This window comes from Pan paniscus, chromosome 17 (assembly GCF_029289425.2).
Source record: "Pan paniscus chromosome 17, NHGRI_mPanPan1-v2.0_pri, whole genome shotgun sequence".
NCBI classification, from domain to species: Eukaryota; Metazoa; Chordata; class Mammalia; order Primates; family Hominidae; genus Pan; species Pan paniscus.
The window spans coordinates 76,047,099-76,059,658 of NC_073266.2; the positions used below are offsets into that span (position 1 = coordinate 76,047,099).

The 12,560-nt window shown below is 43.4% G+C and overlaps 1 protein-coding gene across 3 annotated transcripts in view; it reads right to left on the reverse strand.

Moving 5' to 3' along the window:
• The window catches only part of ALPK2 (alpha kinase 2), a 130,986-nt gene that overhangs the window by 24,786 nt on the left and 93,640 nt on the right, over positions 1 to 12,560 (reverse strand). For all 3 annotated transcript variants that reach the window (XM_034943824.3, XM_055102424.3, XM_063597342.1), the window contains 2 exons: positions 10,859 to 11,133; positions 8,945 to 9,033 (listed from right to left, as the gene is read on the reverse strand). In XM_034943824.3, the coding sequence (XP_034799715.2) occupies positions 8,945 to 9,033; positions 10,859 to 11,133 (364 nt within the window). The remainder of the gene's footprint in view (positions 1 to 8,944; positions 9,034 to 10,858; positions 11,134 to 12,560) is intronic.

A 12,560-nucleotide genomic window follows, 5' to 3' on the forward strand; every position in this document is an offset into this window, starting at 1 on the left:
TGCTTTAAATACCGTTCAGATGCCGATGACTTCCACATTTATGTCCCCAGTCCAGCCCTGTCCCTGAGTTCCCTGCCCACCATCTCCACGTGATGTCTCATGGGCATCTCAAATTTAACACTGCATTGGGCACACATGGCCATAAAGATGGCAACAGTAGACACCGGGGATTCCAAAAGAGGGGAGGGAGGGAGGAGGGTAAGGTTGAAAAACTACCTATTGGGTGCCATGTTCACTATTTGGGTGATGGGTTTAGTTAAAGCCCAAACCTCAGCATCACACAATACAGCCACGTAACACACCTGCACATAGACCCCATGAATCTAAAAAAAAAAAAAAGGAAAAATAAAAATAAAAACCAACCACAATAAAAACATTTAAATGATATTTAAAATTTTACCATGGCAGAAACTGAAGAGCCCATTTGCCCCCACCCCCTACATCTGCCTCCTCTCAGTGACTGGCAGCTTGTGAAAACTGAAACAATCAATTCATTCAATGAACATCCACTGAATAGCTGTGTCAGAATCCCGAAGACTCACCAGGAGGGCAGAGGTGACTAAGACACAGTCCCTGCCTTCCAGGGGCAGCCGTTGGGGAAGGTGCATGGAGAAGCAAAGCCCAGCACATAGTAAATGCTCCTGGCTCAAAATAAGTGTTTGGCAAAACATGAATGAATGAATGAATGAATTAATTAATTAATTAATATATATGTATGTATAATATTTATATATGTTTCTCAATTTCAGCACTATTGACATCTGGACAGACAGTTCTCTGTGGGGGTGGCAGGGGGCCGTCCTGTGCACGTAGCCTGTTTAGCCGCCTCCCTGGCTTCTACTTCCCAGATGCCAGTAGTCCTTCCCGAATCCTGACCATCAAAAGTGTCTCCATAACCACCACTGTCCCCTGGGGGTTGTGAACCACTGACAGAGAATCTGATCTTACAAATTTGTAAATAGCCAGAGAAGAGATCACCTAGTTTAACATTGACCACGTAGATATCACTTTCAAGGGCCTAAAATAGAATCACTGATGGCGGGCCATAGAGGCAAGAGGAAAATGTGAGATGCTGACTTTTGATGTTCATTAATTTTTTTTTTTTAGTACAAAATGTTTGTCAAATGAGTAAATCAACAAATAGGCTGTAATTATCTAATGTAGGCCCCTAACTATATGTTTAATGGATCAGAAGATCGACTTCTGGGAGGGACCAAGTGATCAGAGTGAAATGGCGGCGGGGCAGCTATAACAGAGACCTATGCATGCAAAGACGTGACCAGCTGCCCTGGGGTAGGGATGGGGCAAAACCCCACAAAGAGCCCTTAAATGAAAATGCCTCAAAAATGTCATGGGTTTTGAATCAGGATCTTTAAAGGTAATTGTGTAGAATAATCCCATACAACACAGTGGCCACACAACGTCAGGAAAAGTTGTGGGGGTAACAGAGATGGGTGAGCTCCTCTGCTGCCCATGTGGTTCCTTTCTCCCTTGAATAGCGCTAGGACAGACCTGGTCACTTCTCTCTGAGAGGGAACGTGGGCCTCTAGACCCCCCTCTCCCAGTGGAATGAACACGTAAGGCTTGTCTTTCACAATAGGAAGGAAAGCTCGAGCTGGGACCTCAGGTTCTGTGATTGCCACTCAGGAAACCACCTTTGCAAAGACTGTAACAGTGAGAAAATTATGACAGTGACAGTGATCTGACCTGACTCCATTTTCCCTTTAACCTTCAAGCTGCCCTTGTTCATTCCTGGGCAGAGGCCAAAGTAACTTTGGGAGGAATTTAGTTTATAGTTTAACAAACAAAGATGGTAACAGCCCCTCTCCAAAACAAAGCACCTCCTTACTTGGGGATCAGACCACCTTTGTAAAACCAACAACTTAGCCACAGGATTAGAAATTATAGCTCAGGTGTCATGCAGCCAGAGGCCATGATATTCCTACCTCCCCACTTGCTCCCATAGATAACATTACTAGTGTAAATCCTAAGACTAGTGTTTGAGGTATTTTTCAGACCCTGTATTCTGATGGATCAGCTGGTACCACCCAGACTGGTAAAACTGGCTCATCTGGTCTTGGGGCCTTCACCCAGGAACAGACTCAGTGCAAGAGGACAATTTAGTCTCCCTGATTCCATCCCTGACCCTACTAATAAGCAATTCCTATTTCCTACCCCCCTGCATTCTAAACTATTAAAACAAACAAACAAACAAACAAAAAACCCAGGCCTCCAAATTTTCAGGGAGGCTGATTTGAGTAATAATAAAACTCCAGTCTCCCATTTAGCCAGTTCTGTCAGAGATGTGTGAACCAGAGCAGCTCCATCTTGAATAGGAGCTGGGTAAAAATAAGGCTGAAACCTACTGGGCTGCATTCCCTGATGGTTAAGGCATTCTGAGTCACAGGATGAGATAGGAGGTTAGCACAGGATAGATAGGAGGTGAGCACACGATACAGGTCATAAAGACCTTGCTGATAAAACAGGCTGCAATAAAGAAGCCAACTAAATCCTACCAAAACCAAGATGGCGACAAGAATGACTTCTGGCCTTCCTCACTGTTACACTCCCACCAGTGCCATAACAGTTTACAAATGCCATGGCAATGTCAGGAAGTTGCCTATTTATATGGTCTAAAAAGGGGAGCATGGATAACCACCCCCATAAAAAGGGGCAACCAGCAGCCCTTGGGGCTGCTCTGTCTATGGAGTAGCCATTCTTTTATTCTTCTACTTTCTTAATAAACAGGCTTTCACTTTACTCTATGGACTTGCCCTGTATTATTTCTTGCGTGAGATCCAAGAACCCTCTCTTGGGGTCTGGATTGGGACCCCTTTCCGGTAACAGCTCTATGTATAATAAACTCTTTTTTTTTTCAATTATTCTTTAAGTTTTAGGGTACATGTGCACAACCTGCAGGTTTGTTACATATGTATACATGTGCCATGTTGGTGTGCTGCACCCATTAACTCATGATTTAACATTAGATATATCTCCTAATGCTATCCCTCCCCCCTCCCCCCACCCCACAACAGGCCCCCATGTGTGATGTTCCCCTTCCTGTGTCCATGTGTTCTCATTGTTCAATTCCCACCTATGAATGAGAACATATGGTGTTTGGTTTTTTGTCCTTGCGATAGTTTGCTGAGAATGATGGTTTCCAGCTTCATCCATGTCCCTACAAAGACATGAACTCATCATTTTTTACAGCTGCATAGTATTCCATGGTATATATGTGCCACATTTTCTTAATCCAGTCTATCATCGTTGGACATTTGGGTTGGTTCCAAGTCTTTGCTATTGTGAATAGTGCCACAATAAACATCCGTGTGCATGTGTCTTTATAGCAGCATGATTTATAATCCTTTGGGTATATACCCAGTAACGGGATGGCTGGGTCAAATGGTATTTCTAGTTCTAGATCCCTGAGGAATCGCCACACTGACTTCCACAATGGTTGAACTAGTTTATAGTCCCACCAACAGTGTAAAAGTGTTCCTGTTTCTCCACATCCTCTCCAGCACCTGTTGTTTCCTGACTTTTTAATGATTTTCATTCTAACTGGTGTGAGATGGTATCTCATTGTGGTTTTGATTTGCATTTCTCTGATGGCCAGTGATGATGAACATTTTTTCATGTGTCTTTTGGCTGCATAAATGTCTTCTTTTGAGAAGTGTCTGTTCATATCCTTCGCCCACTTGTTGATGGGGTTGTTTGTTTTTTTCTTGTAAATTTGTTTGAGTTCATTGTAGATTCTGGATATTAGCCCTTTGTCAGATGAGTAGATTGCAAAAATTTTCTCCCATTCTGTAGGTTGCCTGTTCACTCTGATGGTAGTTTCTTTTGCTGTGCAGAAGCTCTTTAGTTTAATTAGATCCCATTTGTCAGTTTTGGCTTTTGTTGCCATTGCTTTTGGTGTTTTAGACATGAAGTCCTTGCCCATGCCTGTGTCCTGAATGGTAATGCCTAGGTTTTCTTCTAGGGTTTTTATGGTTTTAGGTCTAACATTTAAGTCTTTAATCCATCTTGAATTAATTTTTATATAAGGTGTAAGGAAGGGATCCAGTTTCAGCTTTCTGCATGTGGCTAGCCAGTTTTCCCAGCACCATTTATTAAACAGGGAATCCTTTCCCCATTTCTTGTTTTTGTGAGGTTTGTCAAAGATCAGATAGTTGTAGATATGTGGCGTTATTTCTGACGGCTCTGTTCTGTTCCATTGGTCTATATCTCTGTTTTGGTACCAGTACCATGCTGTTTTGATTACTGTAGCCTTGTAGTATTGTTTGAAGTTAGGTAGCGTGATGCCTCCAGCTTTGTTATTTTGGCTTAGGATTGACTTGGCAATGTGGGCTCTTTTTTGGTTCTGTATGAACTTTAAAGTAGTTTTTTCCAATTCTGTGAAGAAAGTCATTGGTAGCTTGATGAGGATGGCATTGAATCTATAAATTACCTTGGGCAGTATGGCCATTTTCATGATATTGATTCTTCCTACCCATGAGCATGGAATGTTCTTCCATTTGTTTGTATCCTCTTTTATTTCACTGAGCAGTGTTTTGTAGTTCTCCTTGAAGAGGTCCTTCACATCCCTTGTAAGTTGGATTCCTAGGTATTTTATTCTCTTTGAAGCAATTGTGAATGGGAGTTCACTCATGATTTGGCTCTCTGTTTTTCTGTTATTGGTGTATAAGAATGCTTGTGATTTTTGCACATTGATTTTGTATCCTGAGACTTTTCTGAAGTTGCTTATCAGCTTAAGGAGATTTTGGGCTGAGATGATGGGGTTTTCTAGATATACAATCATGTCATCTGCAAACAGGGACAATTTGACTTCCTCTTTTCCTAATTGAATACCTTTTATTTCCTTCTCCTGCCTGATTGCTCTGGCCAAAACTTCCAACACTATGTTGAGTAGGAGTGGTGAGAGAGGGCGTCCCTGTCTTATGCCAGTTTTCAAAGGGAATGCTTCCAGTTTTTGCCCATTCAGTAGGATATTGGCTGTGGGTTTGTCATAGATAGCTCTTATTATTTTGAGATACGTCCCATCAATACCTAATTTATTGAGAGTTTTTAGCATGAAGTGTTGTTGAATTTTCTCAAAGGCCTTTTCTGCATCTATTGAGATAATCATGTGGTTTTTGTTGTTGGTTCTGTTTATATGCTGGATTACGTTTATTGATTTGCATATGTTGAACCAGCCTTGCATCCCGGGGATGAAGCCCACTTGATCATGGTGGATAAGCTTTTTGATGTGCTGCTGGATTCGGTTTGCCAGTATTTTATTGAGGATTTTTGCATCGATGTTCATAAGGGATATTGGTCTAAAATTAAATAAACTCTTTATTGCAATTTCCCTGTCTTGATAAATCAGCTCTGTCTGTACAGCAGACAAGGTGAACCCATCCAGCGGTTACATGCACACACCAGCTGGGGCACAGGTCCTGCCCTGTTCACTTGCTCTTGCCTCTGTGAGAGCTGGGAGTGTTCTCCCGTAACAATGCTCTGTGCTTCTCCACCCAGGCTGTGCCTTCTCCCAGGAGGTAAGCTGAAGGCTTTACATGGTTATTAACTTGAGCCAAAGGTGCTTGGAAAAACATTATTTTTTATTAAAACAAATATAGTCATAAAGGAAGGAGGACACAACATTCAATAGAATTTAAAAGCTATAAAATATTACACTTCAAAGAAATTACACCTGCGGGCCAGCTAATTTGGATGAAGCCCCCAGACCCTTTGACAGGCACACAGGCATCCTCCTCTGCTATTTAGGAGCATTTCCTGGAAACTGTGAGAATCCCCTTCACTTCATGAAGAGGACACAGAGGCTTGCTCATGAGCAGAATCTGAGCCAGAACAGTGTCCTTCTAGAACCCCACCCCTGGACACAAGGCCCCTCTAATACCAGTGTACCCTGATTACTATCATGCCAGAGTCTTTGAGGCATTCTTTCTAATTTTAAGATAGAACCTCTTTGTATCTTGTTAAAGAAATTTCAAATTTCAGCCAGATCAGAGTGGGCACATTAGGGCAGTGGACCTTTCCCGCAGCCCTGAAGTCGGTGCAGCCGCCATGCCACCCTCTGTCGTGCTTTGTCACTTCTGCAGGATCCAGGGCACCCTGGTTCCCTCCTGAGGACCGACCCCCTGTGGCTACAGACCCTTCTGCCAACAAAAGGATTCACGGTTTGCTTGAGCTCTTATTAATTCTGCATCCCTGGTGGGGAAAAAAACCAGAAACAAGAGCTGGGCATTATTCAGGGTCTTAATTAGGCCTGGCCTCTGCCCAGCAGGACGCCATTTGCATAGACAATGTGACTCCATTGATATTCATGAATTCAAAAACAGAAGCTGCCCAAACGAGGAGTGTTTTCTCTCCAAGACCTCACATGCTCCATTAAAAAAGGCTTCTTCAGGCCTGCTTCATTGCCTGGAAATAAATATGGGGGTGGCCCCAGCGGGGGTCAGTCTAGGGGCTGTGGCAATGGGGGAGGGGGACAGGACTCCTGGTCCTCTCTCTAGACGTGCAGGCTTTCAGAGAAGGTTGGTAATATACAGGGTCAGCTCTGTGTGCGTGTGTTGTGTGTATGTGTTGTGTGTGTGGTTTGTGGTTGTGTGTGTGATGTGTATACGTATGTGTGGTGTGTGTGTGCTGTGTGTGTGTGTGGTATGTGTGTGGTATGTTTGTGTGGTGTGTATGTATATGTGTGTATTGTCTGTGGTGTGTGTGTTATGTGGTGTGTGTGGTGTGTGTCGTGTGTATGTGTATGTGTGTGGTGTGTGGGGGTGTCTGTGGTGTGTGTGAGGTGCGTGTATGGGGGGTGTGTGTGTGTATGTGGTGTGTGTGTGGTGTGTTGTATGTGTGGTGTGTGTGGGGGTGTGTAATGCATATGTGTGTTGTATGTGTGGTGTATGTGTGGTGTGTGGGGTGTGTGGTGTGTGTGTTGTATGTGTGGTGTGTGTATGTGTGGTGTGTGTGTGGTGTGTGTTGTGTGTTTATGTGGGGTGTGTGTGGTGTGTGTTTGTGCATATGGTGAGTGTTGTGTGTTTGTGTGTGGTGTGTGTGTGGTATGTGTGTTGTATGTGTGGTGTGTGTATGTAATCTTTGTGGTGTGGGGGTGTGTGTGGGGTGTGTGTGTGTGTTGTGGGTGTGTTTATGTGTATGGTGAGTGTTGTTTGTGTGGTATGTGTGTGTGTATGGTGAGTGTTGTTTGTGTAGGGGGTGTGTATGTGTGTTTTTTGGCTGTGGAGTCCTCTGATTTAGGTTCCATAAACATGGAGTCTGGCCCAGAGGCCCTTCTGAGGCCCCTTACTCCTCCCATGTACCATCAGCATTCATGTGGTCACAAACTCTCCCCTTGTAAGGAATGGGAAAGTGGCTTAGATAGAAAAATGTCCTAACCTACCTTTAAGGCAGTGGCCTATTTACTGTGATGCTAATGCAGCAAATGAATCAGCCTCCTGATCCTTCACTTGCATGAGCCCTTTCCAAGTCCCTAGATCAATCTTGATATTTACAATTTTGTGTTCTTTTCTTTAAAAAGGACCCAAATTTGCCAGGCATGGTGGCTCATGCCTATAACGCCAGCACTCTGGGAGGCCGAGGCAGGAAGATCACTTGAGGCCAGGAGTTGTAGGCCAGCCTGGGCAACATACAGAGACCCTGTCTCTATGAGAAAATTTTTTTTAATTAGCCAGGTGTGGTGGTGAGCACCTGTAGTCCCAGTTACTTTGGAGGCTGGATCACTTGAGCCTGGGAGGTCAAGGCTGCAGTGAGCCGTGATTGCACCACTGCCCTCCAGCCTGGACAACAGAGGGAGACCATGTCTCTTAAAAAAAATAAAACAGAAAGGAAAGAAAGAAGCCCAAATTGCATAAGAGTCAAGCCACACAAAACTTGGGTCTGTCCCTGCTGGAGGGCACTGTGGTTCTGTGTGTGGTAGGGTTGACTTGTGGGTTAAATCTTTTCTTTTTTGAAGAAAACTTAAGAGGACAGAGACTGGGAAGAGCGGGGCTTGGGGAAAAAAGGAGCCAGTTCCCATATCATGAAAGCTTAACTCAGTCCAGATGGCTGTCTGTGTAATTAACAGAAAAGCAATTGTAAGTGTGTACTGAAGTGTGTTAAGCATTTCTTGAGAAAGAGCAGAAAGTGTTATACTTTACACATGGTCTTCCAAATGTACCACCCAAGGGAAACTATTTTTCCCATTTTGTGAGTTAACAGGTGCAATGCAGACAAGAATTTCTTCCTTCTTCCTTCTCCCAGTTTTTACTGATAGGTAAATAGCTGCTCTGTCTGAAAGTTCCAACATGCACTAGCTAAGCCCTTTTTCTGTCCATTTAAGCATGCAAATATGATCTCAACCAGAAAAACAGAGCTGCAAACACAAGCTCCAGGCTCCCCAAAATTTGCTTGGGCCAGTAAATATTTAGGCAAAGAGTAGATAAAAGTGGGTGTGATTTATCTCTGGAGGATTCCAGGAAGCAGGTACTATGTTACTATGTTTCTGATCACCCAATCCACTCTTCCCTATTACATTGCCATATTTTATTTTCATCATGGGACTAATCGCCTTGTGATATCTCTTGTTCTGTTCTATTTGCTTACTGTTTAGACAATGTAATAGCTATGAGAGTAGATATCCTTTCTTTTCTATTTAACATGGTAGATTCATTTATTGGCTGGATTAATCCATACACCCATCCATCCATCCATTCATTTATTTAAAGAATATTTATCTTCTTAAATATTAAATATAATATTATTATATTATATAATATTAAATATCCTACCCAGCAAGGGGTAGGATAGCAGCCGTGTGAGCCCTCATGGAGCTTACAGACTGAGAGATCAGCTGAAACACTTGCCCTACTGTTCCTTCTCACTCTCTCGTCCCTCCCAGTCCCCAACAAGTCAGGAATGTGACACAAGGCAGGGTAAACACACTTACTCAGGTACTTCTCCAAAGCCCTCCAGAGGCCGTGCTTCAGCAGCGTAGATCTTGGCATAATACCTGGCAGTATTTTGAACATAGCATTCCTATATCACCAAAATACATAGAGAGCCCCAGTGACTACAGGAAATTCAGACAGCATTGCCCAGTAAGACTATTCAGGAGATTTCCCAGTAAGGTAAAGCCAATGAACTGACAAGCCCATCCCCTGGTTGGGGTCACAGAGGCAACGATTATTAGAACCTAGAGTTGGCCACTTAGGGAGGAGCTCTGAGACGTGAAGGAACTGTCCGGGTGGAGGTCAAGTGGTCTCCAGGACCAGGTGTCCCTGAACTATAAAATTTCTCGAGCCAGCAGGGCCGAAATTCACCCCAGAACTAAGGGGACTGGCCCCTCATCACATCATCAGGTGGCACTTGGGGCACTACTGGGTTTCCTGTGAGATCTGCCATTGCAAACCCTTTTCAAAGGTGTAATTGGAGTAGTCAATAATGAACAGCACAGGATTTCTGCCTTAGGAAAAGCCAAGTGGATTCTGCATCCTATGCTGTGGGGCTTTTCTGAGCAAGAATCCAGATGCTGGGAGGTTTTCCAAGACTGTGTCATATTTGAGATGGAGGGAATACTGAGAGAGAAAAGAAAAAAGCAGAGTGGATTGGGAGAAGAAAGGAATACAATGGGCAGAATACTATATTCAGAGAGCAAGGCTGCCTTCAGAAGCACAAAGTCCCACGTGGCAGTGCCGCAGGATCACGATGCTTAATGCTTGACTGTACCTGAGAGATTCATCTAAGTTTAACCTGTGGATTTTAATATTTTAAATGTTTTAATTGTTTTAGATGTTTATGGTAAACATTTTAAAGGGGCACAGAGCTGGTGAAAGACCCAACTTTCTTGACAGCTACACCAGTGCCGGTGTAAACAGTGAAATATGTGGACCAGGTGTGGTGATTCATGCCTGTAATCCCAGCACTTTGGGAGGCAGAGGCAGGAGGATCACTTGGAACCCTCCAGGAGGTCAAGACCAGCCTGGGCAACATAGGGAGACTCTGTCTCTGAAAAAAAAATTAAAAATTAGTTGGGCGTGATGGCATGCGCCTGTAGTCCTAGCTACTTGGGAGGCTGAGGCAGGAGGGTTGCTTAAGGCCAGGAGGCCGAGACTGCTGTGGAACCGTGATCATGCCACTGTACTCCAGCCTGGGGGACAGAGTGAGACACTGTCTCAAAAAAGAAAAAAAAAAAAAAGACGGAGTGAAATATATGGACCAAATATGTGGATAGGAGGAGGAAGGAGCGAGAGAAGCTAAGGCTCTCCTGCCCTATCCTCTCACCTCGAGTTCTATGACTCAATAACACCGAGAAGTGGGAACTCAGCTAGAGACTTGGGTCTGTCTCTCTTCCTATTTTATACACTACCATTAAACCAAACTCAGGAAGGCAGAAAACAAGACCAATGCTGACCCTTCTGGGTATACCCCACCCCTCTCCCTCTCCACAAAACAAACCCAAACAAAACACTCCAGCAACTAGTGCTGATGTTATCTGTTCCTGGAGACCCTGGCATCTAGTGTAGCTTAGAACCCCCACTTTCCATATCATCCTAGATCCAAGTAGACTCAAACCCCCAGGGATGTCATAGGGCTTCTTAGAAACAAAATCAATTATATCTCGGGTTAGAACTGGTGAGGTGTCTCTAGGCATTGGCTGAGTCCCCAGTAGCTGGCATAAGGCCAAGAAATTATTCCCGAGAACTGAGAAGTGATCCCCAGCATTGAGATTGAATTGAAACCCCAAAAGAGGAAAAACACCCTTTTGAAGATGTTCCCATCAATCCTGAGTCTGATTTTCATCTCGTCTTATCATGGGTGGTTCTCACACCAGAAGTGACAGGCTTTGGGAAGATGGACCCACCTGGGCAGCGAGTTTGTAGTTCCTTTGGATGAGCTCATCATTATTTCTGGTCCCATAGGCAATGGCATTGTGCACCTTAAGCACACAGGCATGGCCAGGTTTGAAGACAGGCGTGAGGCCGTGCATCACTGTGCTGCGGAAGGCTTTGCGGTGAACCCCTTCTCCAAAGTGCAGCTCCTCCGTGGCGATCTGACCACGCAGGCGGCCCCCAAAGTAGCTGTCATGGAGGAAGTCTTCTTTGAAGATGAGTTGGCTGAATTCAATCTCTTCACATCCTGAAACACAGCACAGCTTTGGTTGGAGAGAATACCTCCCAGTCCTGCTCCTTGGCTAACTCCACATGGGGAGGGTCCCCACATAAGGACAATGACAAGGCTGACCTGCAGAACCAAGAGGGGGCAGACACACTTACCCTTCAAAAGAGGCATAGCTAAAAGAAGAGATGAGTGGGTTGGTGAGGAGGTGACAGGTCATTGAATGAGAATGTGGGAACATCAGGGATGGGTTGGAGCAAAACTGGAAAGATCAGGAAAAGAATTCTAGACAGACCTGGAAAATATAAGTGGAACCAAGCAAAGTAACAAAAGGCAAGTTGAAAAGATGGGAAAAGTGTAGAGGAGGGAAGAAAGACCAATGATAAGATCTGATAATATCGGACCAACCTTTCTTTCATTATTGCCCCCCACCCCCCGCAACCACGGAATCTTTGCTGGAATTTGTTTTAATTGCCTGCCATGAAAGTTTAATACCACAAATATACTATCTGTTTATGTACCATATGTATATTTGTTCTTTATACAGAAAAAGAGTAACTTTTTTTTTGCCTCCCAAGAACCAATGTTGGTCCTCTTGGTAGCAATACTGCCTCCATTGAGAAAGCATGTGATAAGTATAAGAAACAGGTAGCAATAAACAAAACAAAAAAATAATAAAAAGAATTGCCTTTGAAGAGAAATCGAAAAAAAGGTAGAATTATTTTGGATTTATTTGTAAAAAGAAAAGTAGAATTATTTTGAGTTTTCTAACAGCTGTTTTTTTTTGCAGAGTGGATTCTACACGTTTGAGATGACAGTGAATTTAATCAGGAAGGTCCATTTTAAACTAGAGATGACCCAATCAGACTTCTCATTCACTGAGAGAAGAAAATTAGGTGGCTTTCAATGAAATAAGATTGTTTGGATTTTTAAATCCTTTCCACTTCTCAAAACTGATGAAAACTGACATCTTTCTGAATGTTTACAAGAAGAAAGAGATCATGGGTTGTGTGGAAAATTCTTACTTCACATTTCTATATACAATGCTTAAGGAAATATTTTTCTCTTCTTTTCAAAATATTTAAAATCATACGATGTGAGACTGATGGTAGCTATTAAAACTATAAGGAGACTGAAACTATTCTGATTGGGTATTGATTAAGGTCTCGGCCTAATTACTGCCAGAAAGAAAGAAAGGGAGTGGGGTTTGGTGGATTTTCAAACAGAAAAACTAGGTGAAGAGCTAGAATCTGCTTGAAGAAAGAGGATATTCCTAAAGGTGATCCTAGCATTTTCACAAAGGCTAGCAGAAGACTATGGGACCCCTGAATATGCCACCCTCAAATCTGTCTCTTTGGTAAAAGGATTGTTGAGCTGAAGGTAATTAAGAAGAAGCAGAGGCAAGAAAGCTGTCTGCCTTCCCTCTATTTGCCTAAAATCAGGACATA